Below are 21,348 nucleotides of genomic sequence, written 5' to 3'. Positions count from 1 at the left end.
GTCTTTCTCTCTTCAGCACAGTTTTTCCCTCTCAACATTTTCACTCACTAACTCACTCTCACCCTCTGCCCAGTCTTGAAGTCTACATAGATCTTCACCATCATCGAACATCTGTTTACAATTTCAGTCATGGGGTTGAGGCCCTTCACGAACACTCACATATCAACTAACACAACAGTCTCATGGTGATCTGTACCGAACATGATAAATGACTTTGTCCCAGTATCCTGTGATTTGATTTCATAATTTCGTACTGGGAAACACCCAGTTTTATTGATGGAGAAAATGGAAGAGGGAGGGAGAAAGAATGTCAAATACAGTACACACATCTATAAAACCAGCAACACACACACACACACACACACACCCCGATTCCCTCCCCCATCTCTACTTCCTCTTCTCTCCTGAAGCTTGCTTCCCATCCCCCTGCAGGTCAGTTAATAAGAGAGGAAGCCTGCCTGAACCTCACAGTCTGACTGAATGACACACACACACACACACACACACACAATTAGCATGTGAACCATGGCATATATTTTAACACCCACAGACATGCACATATGACAACTGTTCATCCACATGGACAAATATTTGTTTAAAATATGCAATCATATTGTTTGTGAGTATGTGCTGTGATTTCTGTGTGTAATTGTGTATTTGTCTCTCTAGGGCAAACACAGTCCAGTCTCAAGGGAATTGTCTCATGCTGAACATTGCTGGAACGAGGGAGTGGAATTTTACCCACACTCCACCTCAGCAGGAGACCCGAACACACACACACACACACACACACACACACACACACACACACACACACACACACACACACACACACACACACACACGCACACGAGCGCACCTTCTCTCTCTCAGCCTGTCTGTCTTGTTCTCCATAGCTGCTTCATGATTATCCTTCTATTCCAGACAACAGAAAATGACTAGCATGTGTTGACACATGTTCCCACCTCTCTGTGGATTCAGAAGCAGTCCTGATGACTAGCATCTCACTCACATCTGAAGGTTTGATGTTTCACCTGACTATAAGATGTATTCGTTTGAAGTTATACCGTTCCCCTGATTTGCCATATGAGACACTGTGATGATTTAGCTGACAATGATACCTTTTAAGTGAAAATGAGACAAGCAACAGATAAATTAGATGCCATTGTGGTTTCCGCTGCCTTTAAAAACCAAAAATAGTTACCAAGTTTGTGGAAAAGCATTGGACACTTTTTCCCATGACCACACTATAGAGCAGAGCAAAAATACAGACAAGCACAAACAGTTTTCACAGTGTCTTAATTAGAATTATAAAATGGATAGTTTTCTCATTTCTAATTGGATGAGCTGCATTGTTATAATAATGCTAATACATATGTACCAAGTTGCTAGGCCATTGCTTGGCAACTGCAAACAATTCCAGTTAACGAACAATCCTCTGAATCTGAATTACAAAAATGTATTGAGTGTTAGTGACTTTTGTTTATTCCAGTTGCCAATGTTTAGTAAAATCTTTGCATTATTCCTACATTATAAAAATGCTTTGTTAGCCTAAATGTGCTTCATGTGGTAACATCTAAATGAACTTGTGTAAATACATGCACATACATACATAACATGCCTGAATCAATTTAAATACATTACTCAAGGTTACACCAATGAAAGCTTTTTTCTCTTAGAAAATGTAGAAATAGATCTGTTGCATGCTACGTATTTTCTAAAGTGTAAAAAACATGCTATTTCTACATACTGTACATAAAATGTAACAGATGCAGTGCAGACAGTAAATGAGGAACCATCACTCTGCATCAAGAAATGCACAAACACAGACAGCACGACTGTATGAACATCAGCGGTCAGAGCTGCAGGCATTCAGATACAGAGAGAGCGAGAGAGAAAGGCAAAACCCTTTATATCGACAGATTACTCACACACGCACACACACACACACACTGCAGATTACCCCGGCAGCCCCGATGAGATTATCATTCTCGCAGATTCTGAACTCATGTTGTTGGAAGATAGCAGTCTGCTTCTACACCGAACATTCTGACTGCCCAAAGAACTGGACCTGATCTCGATGCAGTGCAGTTATAACTGAAAAACAGCATCTGATTTGCAGCTGAAGCGCATGTCAGTATGTTATACAATGAGGATCTGGACACTTGGACATGCCATTGCATTAGATAAGAAAACGAGTGGCATCTGCCAACAAAAGATGGCAGTCCATTTCTTTAGTGTCACTTTTATGAGCCATTTTTACAATGATTTTAACTGGCCTCAAGGTGACTTTGAATCAGACCCGGCGCCAGAGGTGGGGCCGGGGGGGCTTTGACCCCCTACAGACATCCCTGTGCCCCCCCTCCGGACCGAGGGGGACGGCCAGACTTTAGTTTAGCATGTAATAGTCTAACTCATAGTTTGAATGGATGTATGAAGTCATTTTGCTCAAGTTCATACAGATGCCCTACACTGAAAAAGTGGTAACATGCAATTGTTGCTTCAAAGATCTGTTTCTACTTTCCTGAAGCTCAAACAGAAGAGCATTCAGTGAGAAACGGCAAGGTCATGGGTTTGATTTCCATGAATTCATGAACAGATAAAATGTACAGTATACTTTGAATGCAATTAAGTTGCTTTGGATAAAAGCATTTGGCAAATGCGTAAATGTAAAATTTGCATCATCTAAGCCATAAAATCTACCTGTAAACTAATTTATCAGATTGATTTAGTTTGATTAAATTACTTAACCCTTTAAAGCTTGACATATGAAGAGTTACAGAAAATATGAAATAGTTTATTGAACTTTTAGACATTATACTGTATTTAAAAGAAAATGTTTTTTTGTTAAATATCCTATTGAATGCATCAGACTTTCATGGCTCATATAGTATGATATAGGAGAATATGGAGTGCATAACTGAAGATTTAAATGAAATATAATTGATGATATAAATATCAGAGCTGATATTTAAATGCCCAGAAAGTAAGATGACATTGTGATAGCGTGTGATTTGTGATTCATTAAGATCTTACATAAAGATCTTACATAAAGTGCATACATTAAATTGTTAATCTCCCAATAATATTTCTTTGTAAGCTGATATTTAAATGCTAAGTTTTCTGATCAAAGCTCTGTAGATTTTATTGTTCTGTCAAAATATATAATGCATTGCAATACAATGATGATCGAGCGGTGTACAAATAAACATTTATCAAAAGCCTGATTTATCATAATTGATACATTTTAACGATTTTGTTTTTCTAAAATATGATCTATGGAAGTTGCTTCAGTCCAGTAAATGTTCATCTTGAAATATTACTAACAATATAAAAGTTATTTTTATGTTTATTAAGCAAGACCAGAGTACCACCGCCTGGACAGGGACAATTTTACAATTATGCTAAAAAGATTTTCACAAGTTAAAACTGTTGACAGAGCAGAACAGATTTTTTTTCAGCAAAGTTTTGATCATGTTTAAAATTTAGAGTCCTTAAAAAGTAAGCTTTATAAGGTTAAAATAGAACTCAAAAATAGAATCAGTTGATTTACATGTTCCCACATGAAGCACATTTTTAGGTTAAAACTCTTTTTACAGTGTAGCAGAGTAACCACAGGTGTTCATCACTAACTATGAACATGCTACTAATGCTGCACAACCAGAAAGTGTTACAATACTTATCTATCCAGTTTGAACAACATATCCATTGTTTTATCATTCAAAACTGAGCAAACACATAAAAGTGTGTAGAACAGGGGAGGTGTGACCATCCACATTACTGTAAGCACATAAAATCATTTCATCATCAGAGCACCAAACCAGTTTCTATCTGTGTTGTCTAAGATGGGCTCCTTTGCTGTTTTTTTCTTTCTTTTTGGATTTAAGCCTTCAAAAATTCCTTTGGGGATTTTCTGTTCTTTTCTGTGCAGTCACAGTAACATTGACCCCTCTCTGCATCTCTCTCTCTCTCTCTCTCTCTCTCTCTCTATCCCCCCAGCTTGTTCTCCTGCTGTATCTCCTTCTCCAGAATTCCTCTTCTCCCAATCTCTCGCCCAACTCTCGTTTGTTTTCCTCTCCTGTCACATATAGCTTAATGTTTTTCATTACTGCCCAGTATGAGCATGGTGATCATTTCTCTCTGCTGCCATGCCACAATGACCAACGCTGATGCCGGTTTGGCACAGAGAGCACAGACCGCATGACAGGGGTCATCTGAGGGCCATGTACCACACTCCAGGGGGCAAAAGCCAGCTTGTTAAACTGGGCCCTGACCAATCACAGCCTCTAAGTCGCTCATTTCACCTGATTGGAGCTCAAAATGTACCGCTTCATCATATAACAATAAGTACTTAACTATTTAGAGTTGTGCAACCACTTAAAACATCAGACAAAGTTATTTTATTGTTTGTGGAATTCATTCCATCAGACAAAGAAGCCATTCTATAATGTAGCATATAACAGACATTTGTCATTATTAAAATAAAAACTCAATATGCAATAAAGCAAATGAGTTGATCATCATTATCCTAAGCTCTACATCTTTCTCTCATTTTCTCATCCCTTTGAGTCTGGCCACGGTCCTATGGCAACATAGATGCCTGCCAAAGATGGAAAGAGCACAAATAAGAAGAAATGAAAAAAAAAAAAAAAGTACTGGGAGAGAAAAACAAAAAACAAAAACAAATCAAGGAAGCAAACACAAACACATATACAATGGTAAAAAAAAGTGTGAGAGAGAGAGAGAATGAGACATGAGCAACAGCTCTTATTTATTTTCTGCTTTTTACTGCAAAACAAAACTGGTAGTTTGAGCTTTGAAATAGGTTGTTATATACAAAATACAATAAAAATTGATTTATAAAAATTATTTTCAAAAATTGACTTTATGAAACCATTTATCTTAAATTACGTCAATATCAAAACTGTTTCAAAATCATGTAGTCTATTCAATTACATTTTAATTAAGATTCAACTTACTTTAGGATGAGACTACTTTCTAAAACAAAAACGTTTTTCATTTTTATGATTTTAGATATTAAAATGGGCATTTTCTTTTCTTATTTAAATGTCTAGGTAAATTGCTGGTGAGGTCTTGACTCAATTATGTCACTTTGTTCACCTCACCTAATTTTCCTGTAGAACTTTGCTACAGTTGATAGGGATAAACAAGTTTTCCATAATTTTACTGCAGCCTCAATGCTTCTGAATGCTCAGCACAGGTGCAGTTTATATACACCACCAGGATGCAATTCATAAACTCGTTAATTCATAAATCTCAATATTTCTAAATGTCTCTCATTTTTCTGTGGCAAAATCAAATGGTTCATTGTAGAAAACAATGCTGTTTCTAAAATAAAAAAGAGAGGGAAAAAAGACAAAGACAGAGGGAAAAAGATTTTCCCGGGTCCTGGATTTGCAATGGCATCCTGTGTTCTTGGATGTGCCGTTGCCAAGGCAACAGTAACTTGGTGACCTCGTTATTTCAGCCTAATCCAGCGCTGAAATTATGGTTGCTCCACCCTTTTGCCTGGCTGCCCTGATAACATAATCATTGCAAATGAGGCACAGGAAGAAGAGAGAGATAGAGGGAGAGGGAGAGAAAGAGAGTGACAGAGTTAGACCGAGATCCAAAGATGAGAAGAGAACCAGAGAGTGAGAAAAAGCGAGGGAACCAGAGCACTAACATGCAGAGAATGACTGCATGAGTGAAGGAGTGTTGGTGTGACTGATGAATAAATCAACAGTGAATCAAACCATAAAATATAACTACTGTACTTTTGAATAAAATAACTCCTGAAATTGCTTGGAGACCAACCATTATCTTGTTTCAAACAAGATACTTTGGCCGGTTTGCAATAAGATGCCATAACTGCACTTAAACTGTAATCTGACAATACTCCGTCTTTATAACGAGTAACTAACAAGGCTGCAAATTCACACTTTACATATCTGACATGCATTCAAAATAACCAGACATTGCAATGCAGTTGAATAAGCAGTGGGTATATGTATGATGTATCTAAAGCAAAGGGTTTAGCTGTAATCGACTGTTGCTCTGCTCTGTCACCTGAATATACAGTACTCACACAATTTATATTCAAATAAATGACTTAATAATTAATTAGCAACGTAAACTACCATCTAAACGAATGATTAAGAAAGATATTTATTTGAAATAAAACGGGAACTAATATGAATCTTCGGCTTTGCCTCTTTAATAATTCAACAAATTTGCATATCATTATCTGCATATCTCATTACCTCTGACAGAGACACTTACATATTCAAAAATATCATTAGGCTTATATTCTATTGCATAAATTAGCATGAATAATGCAGGACTGAACCCTTTAAACTGCTAAAAAATTGTGGTGATGATTTTGTTTCTTTTTATATAATTTTGTACATTAAACAATTCGATACAAAGTAAATGTGTAACTGAGTTAGACGTTTCAGAGTAGTGTCAACCTGTCTGTTAAATTGACTATCACACTGATTTGACAGCACTTTATAGGGACAAGTTCACACACATTTGTACATAAAAACACTGATGTGATTAATTTTAATATTAAAGCAACTGTATGGAAGTGTTTTTAAGATTGAAATATCACTTTCATCATTCTGATAGTACACTGACTGTCTAATAAGGCAAATGTCTTCTGTTTCTTACCCACGCTTCCCTCCAAACGTCTGTTGCAGGAGCATGTGAGTGTGGTGAGCGGGTATGAAGGGTGGACAACAAATGTACATGTACAGCTATCCAATGTAATTACGACAGTGATACATTTACGATGTTGAATTCCACTCAAACTGTGGGGGGTCCAAAGTTCCATAAAATACAGTGGCTTTAAGGGGAAAGACTTTGGATTTTATTTGCTTTAAACCCCAAAGATGATGCATTTTCTAAAAGAACTGTGAAGAAAAGAAAGCAACTCTATTTATGGGAGAGAACGCCGCATTCACAATATGAAACTGACACTAACACTGTCTGTATCTTCATTCACATTTTGTCAACTTTTGCCTCGAAACAAACAGAATATTCTCTCAGAAAGGTCTAATATTCATAAAATAAATAATTAAAAAATATACAGAACGAAGGCATTGAACAGTTTTGGGTTTGACAGTGCTGAGAAAGCAGAGTAGGTTAAAGTTAACAGCCGGAAAATTAAGTTTTTGCATTTTTAAATAACTGATAACTATTCTGCAGTTCTCAGGCACTGTCAAGGGAGACTCTATAATATTATCTGAGGACTTCAGTACATTTATAGCATGTCACGCTTGTAGAGAATCTGTCACTTAGTTTGATTGACACTTGAGCATAAAAAGATGTAATGCTTTTATGAAAACCTTTTATGCATAACTAACTCTTATGTAGAGTATAGACAATCATTTCCCAACAAGGCACATAACACACAACTGCTTGTGAAATTATTGATTTGTTGAAAACTGCTCAGCATGTTGACATTCATGTGGATAATGACTCTGTTTGAAGCAGGTCATGGTAAAATTAACAATGTAATATGCCTTTTTACCAAGCCAATTCATATTTAACATAAATCGAAAAGGCTTCATCCTTTTCTAGCTGAAATATCTGATATAGTTTTTGCCTTTGGTGGTTTCTGACCTCATGCACTTATTTCAGTTTGGTTCAAATATATAGAAGGCCTGGTACAGTTGAACCCAATGCTCTAAAGTGAAAGAAACCAGTAAATCTGAGAAAAATTAGGAAATAACAAAGACTTGCTTTACAGACTCGTATACAATTTACAAATAAATAAAATAAAAATGCAAAATGTTTTCTTTTGAAAATATAGTACAATAGCTAAACAAATGGTAGATAGCAAAATAAATACTATTATAGGTGTGTATACTTGCAAGTTAGAAAACATGTAAAATAAAACTGCTTTACTCCGCATTACAACCTTTTTGTACGTTATTCATATAGCCTATATTACCTTATACATTTCTACATATAATTCATAGGTTAAAGAACAGATATTACAGTACATTTTGAATAATGATACATTTCTATTGTGGCGAAAGTGTATTAATAACTTACTATGATATAAGCTGAGAGAGAGAGAGATAGAGAGAGAGAGAGAGAGAGAGAGAGTTCAACGTGTTGACTGTTGTCCAGGTCAGCGCGGTTGCTTACTAGCGCCATCTAGAGGTGAAGTCGTGGCAAACACTGTACAGGAGGTGAACGTTCCCTTGTGATTATAGTTATCTGTGCAACGTCAAACAATTCAGTTTACATTTGTGAATAGAAAAAGGAATGACCTCTGCCAGCCAAAAAATTGTGCATGCTAAACATTTGGAAGAAACAATAGTTGTCCTCTATCATTACTCTGTCCTTTCTGTCTCACACACACACACACACACACACACACACACCTTCCAGTGTTACCACTGCTGAACTAACCACTTCCATCTGTAAGCTCTTCATTTATACAGTCACCACGCTTGCCAGACAAAATGGCTTCCACATGGCAATAAGACAGAACAACAACAACTGCAGGGAGCGAAAGAGATTTAGCTAACAAAACCCAACACTGCAGAGAGAAACCATCAGCCAGACAAAACAAAACAAGACAAGATACAAAACAAACCGAGTCCTCAACATCCTGACTGAATACAAACCATCAGCAACTATTTGTTCAAATATCCAGCTGAAAATAAATGAATGAGAGAAGACAAGAGCCTTTTTTTATATATTACTGTGGGTTTAATTTGACCAACTACACTATTGTATCTGGTAGAACTAATATGTCTTAAAGGAACAGCTGTACTCATAAAATAATTATTTATTATTTGCGCAACCTTGTTGTCTGGAAGTCCATGTGCTGTTAATTTTTGTTCATGGAACACAAAGGAGTTTGTTTTCCTTCAGCTTCATCCATTTTTTAAAATGAAAATACAATTTGTGGTTGTGTTTTTCCATCAGTTTTAGGGAAGCTAGCAGGCTAATGGTATGTCAGCTAACTTGATAGCTTCCAAGACAAATGAAAAAACAGAACTATAAATTGTTAATTTGTCTTTTAATAGCTTCCATTTTATAGTATATGCCTAATATAATTTAAAGGACAACATGAAAGATTGTCAGACCAAAAATAACAAAATGTTTTCTTGTATTATATAAGTTTTCTTATGTCAAATGATAGCTTTGCAAAAACAAAGCTTCACTTCATTAAATTTAAGATGTTATTTGCTAATTTTTCCCCTCCTCTGCAGCTTGGAAATCTCAATCATGATTGTGTTTAGATTCACACCTTGTGTGCCAATTTTTACATAATCAATGCAAAAGCATTGACATGCCAGTTTAAACATGAGGGATAAAGAATGATGTTTGTGAGTTATAAAAATAACAGCATATAGCTATACAGTAGGTTTAAACTGACATGGGTGTAAATGACAAATTTCATTTTTAGGTAATCTATTCCTGCAAATACTACATTTTAAGAATTAAAACATGAAAACATTTTTAAATAATGACATATACTGCCAATCAATATTATTTTAATTGGTCTTTATTATGCAAGCATGGTCCATACTCATACAGCAGCAGCAAAAACACACTGGGAAGAAAATACTTTGAAGACACAGCATCCATACATGACATCTGAACCAGTAATCACACACATTCGCACTTAAACAAACTAAGGCCACTTCTCTGAATAGAAGACTGTACGTTTCACATATGACAGCGGCACACCTTTTGTTGTCGAGAAGAAAGTCACAAACATACACTCATCTAGGCTGATTATCATGTATAGACGGACTCAACATTAAACATGTAAATTAATCATTTGGCCAATTCAGAGATACTTTTACTGTGTATTTCCAATGAGACTGGATGATTGGAAATGCCACATCTCTCATTTTCCATCCGCATTCTGTATGACCTCTCTCTCCTCTGCTGCACAGTATATTGGTAAACATTGCTCTCCTCCACTCTTTTTCTTTTTGTATTTCTATTTTTTCTCTGTTCCCCCTTTACTTGGCCGCCGAGGCCTCGGTTTTCCCCCCAGTAGTCACCAGCTGTATGAGGCTGCCTGCAGCTGGCCGGCCTGACCCAGTGGCCCAGCTGTAGAAGGTTCTGGAGAGACAAAAAGAGAGCGGGAGATTGAGAGACAGGTGTAAAATGATGGTGGTGCATGTTGGAAGGAGAGAGAGCTAGATAATGAGAACAGAGATGGGAGGAGGGAGACGGAGAGAGGAAAATAAGAATCGAACAACAAGCCTTGTCTACTCTGGAACATTCGGGAGAAACTGTAGATGTTTTAGCCCATTGTAGCAACCGAAATGAGAATACACATTAATTACCTTTAACACAAAGACTATTTATACTCCTCTATCACTCTTGTGATTCTCTAATCCAGCCGGGTTTGCTGCGGCTCCTCTGGGATTATGGAGTTGCATCAAATCCTCATCCTAATCTGTGTTGACTGGCAGAAGAGATTTAGCCAGACTGGCCACATCTGAGCGAAGCACAGAGATGCACTAAAAAAGTACAATCGCTCACAGTACTAAACCTCAAAACAGGTAGAATCATTTTTTGAGAGGAATGTGTGTTAATATCAATTCTGCTGAATATAAATGCATGCACTTCTCTTAAGAGGTCTGTTCTTGGGTTGATGCTTGACATTATTCACTTAAATTCGGATATAATTCAATCATTCATGTTTGCATCTAAGAGGCTTTTACCATTGCCTGTGGCTTTTTTGGTTAATATTACTGAATCAAATCAAATGTAACATTTGAGGAAGGTTTTTAAGACTTGATTTAAAACATTTCTATTATCTGAAAGCGAGATTTTCTGTTGAACGCAAATTTGGGATAGCAATAATTCTAACATGAGACCTACGTGAAATAATTCATAACAATGGATTTTGGATTAATGTGCATTTCATAATATTCAGATCATCCCCCAATAGCATCCAGGAGACATCAGGTCTCTTTTGGAAGAACATTACTGCCCTCTTCAGGTGAGAAATGGCCACTTTCTGATTTATCCAGTTGTTGAGGCTTCTATTTTCCAAACAGGTCAAATGACATTATCAGCACGCATAATGAAATATGATGCTCAGTGGACATAAGAAACGTGCACTCACTCTGCGATGTATTCCAGCGGTGTCCAGGTCCCAAAATCTGCGTCAGGCATGAATTTCCTGTTCATTGGTGTATCCAAGGTAACCCTGGAGAATGATGTCATAATGTTATCTCAGTGGAAGATGAGACTGTGGAACAGAGCCTGTGGCAATAGCTTAGACTAGCATGTCCTTTTGAAAAACCTCACACCCCATATGTTCAGTTAATACAAACAGGCAGCAGTCATATGTGTACCATGCAGGTCACTAACAGTAGAAATGACTGCAGATGCTCACACCAAAAAAGGCAATTCTTTCATATATTAAATATGTATAACACAAATCAAATGAATACAAAAATACAGGCCTCAAAACCGACCTTATTTCCTTTCTTCATGCACATTTCTGATGTTATTGAGTGTTGCTGAGAACATTTTGATACACATTATTTCAAAGCACTGACCCCAAACTTTCAAACGATAGTGTAACATTTTAGCTAAAAGTACTCAATATTTTCACTTTTATTTTTGGAGGACACATAACTAAAACAGACAGATCAGTTTATATAGACAGCTATGATAGCTTGACAGATGCTCTTACGGCAGAATGGCCACAGCTACAGCTCCAGATGGAAGACCACTATTCTCGCCAGCCAGACTCTTGCAGAGCTGATGGACTGCGGCCTTGGCCATGCCGTACCCAACCATACCTGCATCCAGAGAGAAACATAAAGAAGTGAATGGAGCACAGAGAACCTCTTCACACATTGAGTGCTGCAGCTCTCGCTCCATAAAGCAGACTATGGGACACAATGCATGCGCACACAGTCCTTGAGAGTATGCCAACTATACAATTTGCCTAACAATGTCTCACAGGCAACAGCTGTTGCTTTGAGGTTTGGTCAATAATCATTTGGTTGGATGCCTCAAGCAGAGAATAAAATGGATTTCACAATACAAAATAAGCTAATTGAATTGGATTCCTCCTACACAGACTATTTTTTTCTCACCAGTGAAGCTCTATATGCAGACATACCAGTGTTTTTAAAGGGCTCACATCATGAGGAATTACATTTGATTTTCCAATGTACTTTGACACTTAAACTCAAACTTTATACAGGGCGCCTACACAGAAATCTTTGAGGAACAGCGAAATTTTTTTTAATTGTAAGGCTCATTGAGAGAGTGAAGAGAGGGTGTTTTATTTAAACTATTACTAACTTATTTCCTCACTCTCTTTACCAGTGGCATTTTAAGTTTTGATATAAAATAATTTATTTTATTTTACTTATCATTACAATTATTTTCTTAGCATTTTAGAGGGTGTATGGGGGAAAGAAAATTGTAAAATGAAGAGAGAAACACTCTTTAGAAATACATTTTGTATAATGTACATTTTTCTATTCTTTCTGCAATAAGTTTTTTTTTTTTTTTTACAAAAAATGGTATCACATTATAAGCAAACACAAGGATAAAATGAATGAATGAATGTTATAATCATTTTAAATACTAAAGAACAAATGTTGATATAAATTCAGTGTGGTATGGAAACAGCTCCAATCAGGACTGCAAAGCACTACAGAGAGTTGTGCGCTTAGCTGAGTGCATCTCAGGGTCTGCTCTCCCCTCTCTGCAGGACATCTACCTCAAACGCTGCAAAAGTAGAGCTGTCAAAATTATCAAGGTCTCTAATCACCCTGGTAACTGACTATTCACTTTGCTTCCATCTGGTAAGCGCTTCCGTAGCCTGATGGCAAAAACTGAGAGACTTAGGAGGAGCTTCTTCCCCCAGGCCATCAGGCTCCTAAACTCTAACTCTGTGTCATAACATCACTTGACTCCATGTAATATCACTATATCAATAAGCTATTCATAATTTTTTCTACCTCATATTGCTGCTATTTAAATACCCTGTACAACTTTTTGCACATTCTTTTTGCACACTCCTGTTATTAATATTGAAGTCAACAACATTCTGACCCGCACATTTATATTTATATTTTTCATCTTTTATTTGTTCTACTTTTCTTTTTCTTAATATTTGTATACTTTATAATTGCACTGTCCTTGGAGCGGACCTGACCTACATTTCACTGCAGGTTATACTCTGTATAATTGTGTATGTGACAAATAAAAATCTTGAATCTTGAATTTCATGATGGGGTATTATCAGGAATACTCTGGATATTTTTAAAGTAATATTTGATTAAAGCGTGCTTGTCTTTCCAGCTCCCCCTCTCTAAATGTTTGTTGGCTTGGCATCTGGAATCAATAACCAGCATGTTTGATGCAATAAGGGAGTAAATGCTAGAGGCTTTTTCAAGAATTAAGTTTTTTAGCCTCAAACCCGAAATGCATGATAGCTGTTCCAAAAAACCCTTTAAATCCACAGAGCCAATAAGAAAGATGGGTGGAGAAACTCCACACACACACATATATATATATATATATATACACACACACACACACACATTTCAATACTCTTTAAAACATGAGAATTCTGTGCTTTGTGACTGTTTCAGCCATACCGCATGACCCCTCACAACTGAATGAACTTTGTGGGTCACAATTTTAATCACATGCTCCATCCCTCGGGATTTGTCTTAAACTCTCTTTGGTATGTCTGATTTCCAGACTGAGCTCAGTCGACTCTAGCATATCCAGCATACCAGGACTTTGCAACTATCTCGGCTTAGTAACTATCTCGCAGATTTAAGCTATATATTTATATAATATATATTAATATATAAATTAAATGCACAATTAAATCTTAGAATATAACAAAAATTAAATTAGCCTAAAAATCATTTAAAATGCATCATTACATATTCTGAGCGTTTGTGTGGAATTTATTAATTTATTATTATTATTAATTTCCCATTTTAATTTAGATTGGCTTTTACTATTAGGATGTTGTTTCTTTTCATTCTTTATTGTATGAAATTGTAGTTTTTGCATGTTTTTGCTTTGTAATTAAAGATTTTTTTTTAATAAATTCCAAATGAAAATATTTAAACACAAAGTTCAGCATTACTTAGTTACTCAGCTACTTAACCATTACTACATCTGACATTACTATCATAACAGCTGTCTTACTTCACCATCATCAGAGTACCAGTTTTCAGCTTGTGGTGTGACTAGCACGTGATACTGATCATGTACGGTTGTAAGAGCTGACAGCCCTATCAGAAATGTTCACCAGAGCTTGCTCCTGTCTCTTTGAACAAGATACATCAAATGCTCCAACAAGAGGTTCCCTTCATTTCATATCAAAGCAGTGATCCTCGCTGCAGGGCATATCCTGTCTAAATCAGTTCTGTGTGGGTAAGGAATACAAACTCCTAAACACAGTCCACATGTGTTCACGTCTCCAAAAAACCTGCTGACTCATTCCCCCTCCCTATCCCCTCAGCCAATGAGAGCAGTCTGCTAATGCTGGAGGTTTTGAATAGGCTGGAGGCGACCGCTGTTGTGTGCTTTATTGAGTTTTGTCACTAAAGACATAATGACGTGAGTTGAACATTTCACATCTGGGGGTATGAAAAGATTTGGGATGTGAGGCAATACATGAAACTAATCAAGTACAATGGAAGTGACAGCCAATTCAAAACTATATACACTTTCAGTGGTAGTGGAAAAAGCTTTGTTGTTATAAATGAATACTATTACTGACCTTACCCACCTAAGGGAAAAACTCACGAAGACTGAAGTGTTTTCCTACATAAACAATATTAGTTAGCCACTCTGGGGGTATAAATGCACCTTCACACAATAAACATCAAATTTAGAAGAGTCCTCAGGTAAACCTGTGCTGAAAATACATTTACAACGTGTTTTCCAGTAGACAACACATCTCAGGAGTATAGGGATGGATGCTTCTACTGTACCTGGAGTGCCTTCTAGTGAGGCCTTTGCTCCAGAGAGGGTCAGCAGGCCTCCTGGCTTCAGATGGAGCGATGCAAGATGACTGGAAATGGTGGAGGTCCAGACGCTCTGTTTCCACATCATATCAGAGTTCTTATACAAGTCTAAAATGAGTAAGAGAGAGGAAATGTTCATATTACTCTAGCAAAACCAAAAATATTATGAACTGATTGAAATCTATAGATACAAAAGTAATAACAATAACCTAGGAGAAAAAAAAATACCTCCCAAATACTGTATGTAGTAGACATGAAATTTAAAATGTCTAAAAATAAATTTAAAATTACAAAAAGAAAGTCTGCAAATTCTGTCTGGGGTGACAAATAAGGAGCGCTGACCTTTTGAGCTACAGTTTCCTCCGGCCCATCCTCCTGCCACACAAACAATGGCGTCAACCTTGTGTTCCCCCAGCAACGTGGCTACATCCGATGTCACCTGCATCAAATCACTTTATTGATGAGACAATACTCTATTAGGCTCTGTTTCAATAATAATAAGTTACAGTTTACTGAAGACAACAGTGCAAACTTAATAATGCAAAAAGACATGACAAGGCCAATGGAAAAAACCCTCAGTTTCACACTTGCAATTTTGAAAGGGATGAGCGGCATTTTATCTTCGGGTTTTGATAATGAGGTGATAGAATGTTGCATTGGGTTGTTTTGAATCTGACAACCAATCATAATCTGTCTCGGTAAATACCTCATGAAATATTTATGTACTCAGTACAATAACAGAAACACTCAGGAATACAAAAGCAGAACATCGACAGCAAGTGTGTTAACTAGAGTGATGAGGAAGGTTTATAATGACCCAGGGTTAACAATTTCAAGTGAGAAAGCGTAATAGTGTTACAAGAGCACAAAAGGAGAGACAATGCTGTGACTTAAGGAGGACAGCTCCAATGGGTGCCATATTACGGAGACTAATATTAACAGCATCTGAAGTCAATGGCAGACACAATAAGGCCAATAATGAGAAAAGATTGCTTGTCCAGGACACTGGGGATGTCACGGCAAGACAGGAAATTACTTTGGCAGTGTGTGTAAATGGAAAGTAAATGGCAGCATGACAGGCAATTTAATAAGCCCTATGTGCTGACAGACACACGGCGAGGTGAAATCAGGCCTTTGGCTCCACCCACCAGAGCGGCTTGATCGGTGAATGACTCGCAGAGCTTCACCAGGACGTTTGCATTCGCTTCTTCGTTCGCTACGATGTCAATACTGGCAACCCACTGTGACATGAAAGAAACACGTTTTAGCTATGCTACAAGTTATAGATACATGCTGTTGAAATAAACATACAAGTATAATAATGCAAAAGCAAAGTCCAAGCGCATCAACAGGTGTCAGTTTCCGCACACGCACCAACTCGCAGTAACTCGGCTCCTATAAAATCATAATAAAGACGCGTTTCTACTCACCCAGCCTTTTGATTTAAAATAATGCACACATGCCGAGCCGAGAGCTCCTTTTCCTCCGTAAACAAGGACACGGTTCGCAGCTGCCATGGCTTTTCTCCGCTGTGAGACGCTTCAGCAAAGATAATGAGTGTCCTCTCAGCAGAGAGAGAGGGAGGGAGAGAGAGAGAGAGAGAGAGAGGGGTGGGATACACACGCGCTTGTGTTGCAGATGATTGGTTCAATCCGGCATTCCGCCCTAAACTCTACAGAATGAAAGCCATCTTTAGAGAAAATTAAGCTAAAACGAGGCCTCAACAATTATAACGAAAAGTAAAGTAAAATAAAATAAAGAAAAAGCTTTTGCTGATTAACATCACCTCGCATTACAAAACCAGCAGTCTACATGTTTGTCACACATTGATTCCCGTGAATGTTTTTCAGGATTAGTTTTATTTATTGCTTGATTTATTTTCTAGGTGCATACCTTTTTTGTAGTACCTTTTGAAAACTTCACCATTATTACCCAGAAGAATAATGAGTAATAATGAGTAATTATTACTTTCCTCATCCTGACACCTGAAAAATAGCCAACAAAAATAGCCTGAATAGCTTAGCAACCACAACAACCAAAAATCTCCAGGCATCCTATTAAATCTTAATGTAGCCTAAATTTTGAACTTTTAATAGGCTAAATAATAGTTGAATTTCTCTCATTATTATAGACGGTTTTTGAATCACTTCAATATCTACACACCGAGATCAGCATTATTGCCCTTTAAGCATGTAGATAATAAAGTACAAAGTTCTCCCGTTTCCTTTGGCAAGTCATTGTGATGTAACTTCAGCAAGCCTTTCTGTAGGCTACAAGAGCAAAATCACAATTGGGGAGAAGAGAAAGTTTATAGGGAAAAACTTTATTTATTTATTTCTTTACCCAATTACACACTGCCAAAGGTACAGGCTATTGTAAGTCACCCTGATGCATTTCACACTTTTCTTTTTATTTAACATTCAGTTCATTCCAATTGCTTTTACAATAAATAAAATAGTGAAATATATGGGGGTGTCAAAGTACCTGAAGAACAAAGAATAAGACACGGCAACCATAAGCTAAAGATGGTGATGAAGAAAATAATGTTCATAATGTTAGCAAGTCAGTGGTAGTGAGGAACGTAATTGTGCAAGATTACTTGATACATTTGATCAGTTATTTTCTAATCTAATTTACAGCCACACAAATGCAGTAATGTAAAGCTTCATGCACTTTGATTACTTGCATTTAATACAAAGCTGATACTTTTTTTCTTGTTAAAGATGAATATATCTATTTTTACCACAAGAGAGCAGCATACTCCTGTAAAGAACCAGAGATGGTGTGAAAGCACTTCCCATGTGCTCCTGTGTAGGGGCGTGGCAAGAGTAAGAAAGGTGGGACTGATGCACACAGACGATTTCTATTGATTTATTGCATAATATGTAGTGCGGTTTTATCTAATATGCATACTATAAGCACTATACATTACGCATTGCAGCCTTAAGTTATGTGTTTCATATTCGAACGCTGGGGTCTCAACAGGCAGCAGAGCAGACTTATTAACCCCAAAGGGAAGCCTCTCTGTTTGAACCTATGCTCTCTACATTCAAAATTCACCAAAGAGTTTCTTCAGGCTCTGCAGGTCCCCTGAGTGAGTGATGAATACATTAGGAGAATGCATTATGTTTTTGAGAATGACAACAACAACAAGAGTAGCGCTGGAAACACTGAATATCACTGCAACAGCTATAATGGTTCATGCTTTGCAAAAAAATTTACACTTATTTTTTTGTTTAGTTTTTAATGATATCTGAAATACATGAAATGTAAATGAGATAAAGAAGAGTTACTGTATAATTAAATTGTCAGGCTATAATTAAGAGCAATTAGAAACATACAGGATAATCACTTAAGCCTGCTATGAAGTCAAAAATGGCTGAAAACACTACAAATAAATTATTATTGTATGTGGTCGCAATAGTGATTTCTATTGCAGCAGAAGATCATCTAAGATCATGGCTAGAATTTTTTATGAGTGAAATGTTGTGAAGAAAAGCCATGGGATTGGATTTGCTTGTCTTTGTCATAGCTGTGGCCGTCTTCATTTGTCTTATTGTATTAACGGGCTCATTGCTTGCCGTCATGGCTGATAATAAGATGTCATGGCTGACAGTCATGCCACTATGGGCCTCACAATTATGAAATTTGATTAATTCAATCTAGCCAGGACGCCCACTGAAAATCTACATTTTCTAATTAAAGGCTGTGTAGATTTTGACAAATATTCTACCCATCAAATGTAACATTTTGTTTATATAACAATATATACAGTGCATTCAGATAATATTCAGACCTTTATCTTTTCAGTGTTTCTGGTTTCTTTGAAGATATGAAAGTATACACTCAAAAAATGTTAGAAATGTAAAAAAAAGTTAAAAATAAAAGTCTCCATAGTGCACATTGTTCTGTGCAGTTCTTATCTTTTGTATGTTCTTATCTTTCTAAGTAGCGAGTAGGGTTTGAGGAGTCCGGCCCTGACACTTTGTGTGCAGATTTACAGTACAAGGGTCTCTTCTGAAGCGCACTTGAAAAATAACTACAATAGTAGTTATTTTTACTAATAATAGACTGAGTCAAGTCAGAAAACAAATCACATCACAACCACAATCTCACTCCTCCTCTCTATTCCTCTTGAACCTTTAATTGACACACCATGGCACTGGAGCAAAACAGACCTTAACAAGCAAAACATTTCTCCAGACTTTCATGTGGCGGGCATAATCAACAGCCTATCTGAGGAGCACTCCCTAGTACGCACAAGGTTGCAGGATTACAATGAACTCACTTACCGGAATCTCTCACTGTGTGCACACTCTTAATGGGCCATGAAAGAAAAGAAAGAGGGATGCAATAAAAACAAGATATTTGTCCTCTGCTGCATCTTAAGAGAAATGCTGGCCTGTTGTACACCTGCTGATTTTTAGTGTTAAAAGCACAGAGCCTCAAACGACTGCTGCTCGAGTAAAGATTATGAACTTTACACTTGATTCACCTTCGTACATTTGAAATGTATCTAATGCAGTGGATCCCAATTCTAGAATTGGAAACCGCTGGTCTGTTGGAATGATGGTGATTAGTAATCTATAGAAGTTAACGGGTTCATAATATCAAAAGTGGAGTTTTTTGGCTTTTAGTCCATCTCTATTAGCTTTGTCAAAGTGACAAAATTCAAACTATACTGGCATACTTCAATTCATGATTTTTAATTCATGATTTTCAATTTATGATTTTCTAAATGGTCCATACCACTGAAAGTGACAGAACATTATATCCTCCTGTCTGAGATTGTCCTTGCTGAACACCTCCCTTTATCTCACGCAGACAGAGTGTTCATTAAATTCACAAGTGTCATGGAAGAGGTTGGTCAAATGAGGGCGGAGGTTTGACTGATTTAATGAGTCTGCTGGCCAACGGTGAGATGAGTTAGAGAGAGTCTGAACCTGAGCTGATTCATTTAGTGCCCACTGTCACTCATTTTAATGGGGAATTAAATTAGACTGACAGACAATAGGCATCACACTGGGAAAGCTGTTATTTATGATCATATCCTCCTCCTCACAGGATGCCAAATGCTGCAAGGGTAATAATTATATTAATAATAAAATAAAACAATAAAAAAGTTGGTCATATTTTTAAAATATTCTATATGAAGTTATATATAATTTATATTTAAATATATGCAAATTTATGACAATTTTCTCCTTGCATAGTACAAAAATAAATTAAAAAAATATATAAAAAAGACATTCCAAATGAACTGTATAATATATATTGTTTTATGAATAGGAAACCATTTTGCATGGGACATTTTCTCATGCTGTAAGTGTGTATAGAAATGTAAAGTATATGAATATGATCCGACCGAAATTTAATTCTTCCTACACTAAGTATGAGCAACAGTGCTCATGATTTTGCCCAAGCAGGTGATCATTGCTATAGCATGCAGCACTACCAAGAGGCAGCTGAGCTATGACATTTCTGTGAAACAGGCTAGCCTACAGCATCTCCACACAGGCCAGCAAGTTGAGCACAGAGTGAGATGAATCTGTTAGGCAATTATGGATGACATTCTCTGATGTTTGCTTGGTGCACACCTCTGAAGGTGGCTCTTCCCTGGAGAAAGGTTAGAAAGCTGCTCAAACGTACTCCATCGCTGCTTATATATATTTGCTGTTGTGGATGCCACTGACCTTGATAATAAACTACTATGTCAGATAGTACACTGAGTGTTCATTACATTTCTACTGCCTATGGTGTAATTTCGGCTCAATTTCTGTTAGTAAACAAGACATGTGGTAAATATCAACCATAACGTTTTCTTCATCAGACACATCAACCCGTCCTGCGGTGCCAGTGCTCCTGCTCCATTGGAGCTGCACTGACCAGATCAAGGGCTTCAAACTCCTGCGTCTTCGGTTCTTTCATCCTGAAAAGACAGAAACATCTATCTACTTCAGCTGACCTGAACTAAGTATAGAGCTTTGAGTGTCTGTGATGGACAGATGAAGGGACCTGCCTCGCTTCTCTCAGAGAATCTTTTACAGCTTGAAAGTTTTGCTGTAGTCATGTTTTTTTGATCACACCTATAGATTTTGTGCTGAATATTATGAGAAAAAAAGAAAGGAAGAAAGAAAATTCTGTCATCATTAATGTTCCACTGAGTACACATTTAAGAGTTGTTTTTTTTTTTTTGGTCTATACAATGAAAGTCAACAAGATACAAAACAACTGGACTTCATTAACATTGTATGGATTATTATTATTATTATTATTATTATTATTATTATTATCAACAACAACAACAACAACAGACAATTTCCCTTTAAAGTTATTATAA

General features: G+C 36.8%; 1 protein-coding gene across 1 annotated transcript; it reads right to left on the bottom strand.

The window, feature by feature from the left end:
* Positions 1 to 9,502: 9,502 nt before the first annotated feature.
* Positions 9,503 to 16,592, bottom strand: LOC306852845 (dihydropteridine reductase-like). The gene is made up of 7 exons (XM_079389956.1): positions 16,439 to 16,592; positions 16,157 to 16,249; positions 15,351 to 15,447; positions 14,976 to 15,116; positions 11,690 to 11,798; positions 11,114 to 11,197; positions 9,503 to 10,098 (listed from the first exon to the last, which is right to left on the bottom strand). The coding sequence occupies exons 1-7, from the start codon at positions 16,523 to 16,525 to the stop codon at positions 9,996 to 9,998; spliced, it is 714 nt and encodes a 237-aa protein (XP_079246082.1). The 5' UTR covers positions 16,526 to 16,592; the 3' UTR covers positions 9,503 to 9,995.
* Between the last annotated feature and the right edge of the window lie 4,756 nt (positions 16,593 to 21,348).

This window comes from Barbus barbus, assembly GCF_936440315.1.
Source record: "Barbus barbus genome assembly, chromosome: 33".
NCBI lineage: Eukaryota > Metazoa > Chordata > Actinopteri > Cypriniformes > Cyprinidae > Barbus > Barbus barbus.
Note: the sequence above shows the minus strand (reverse complement) of the source record. Positions and strands in the feature narration are given on the sequence as shown.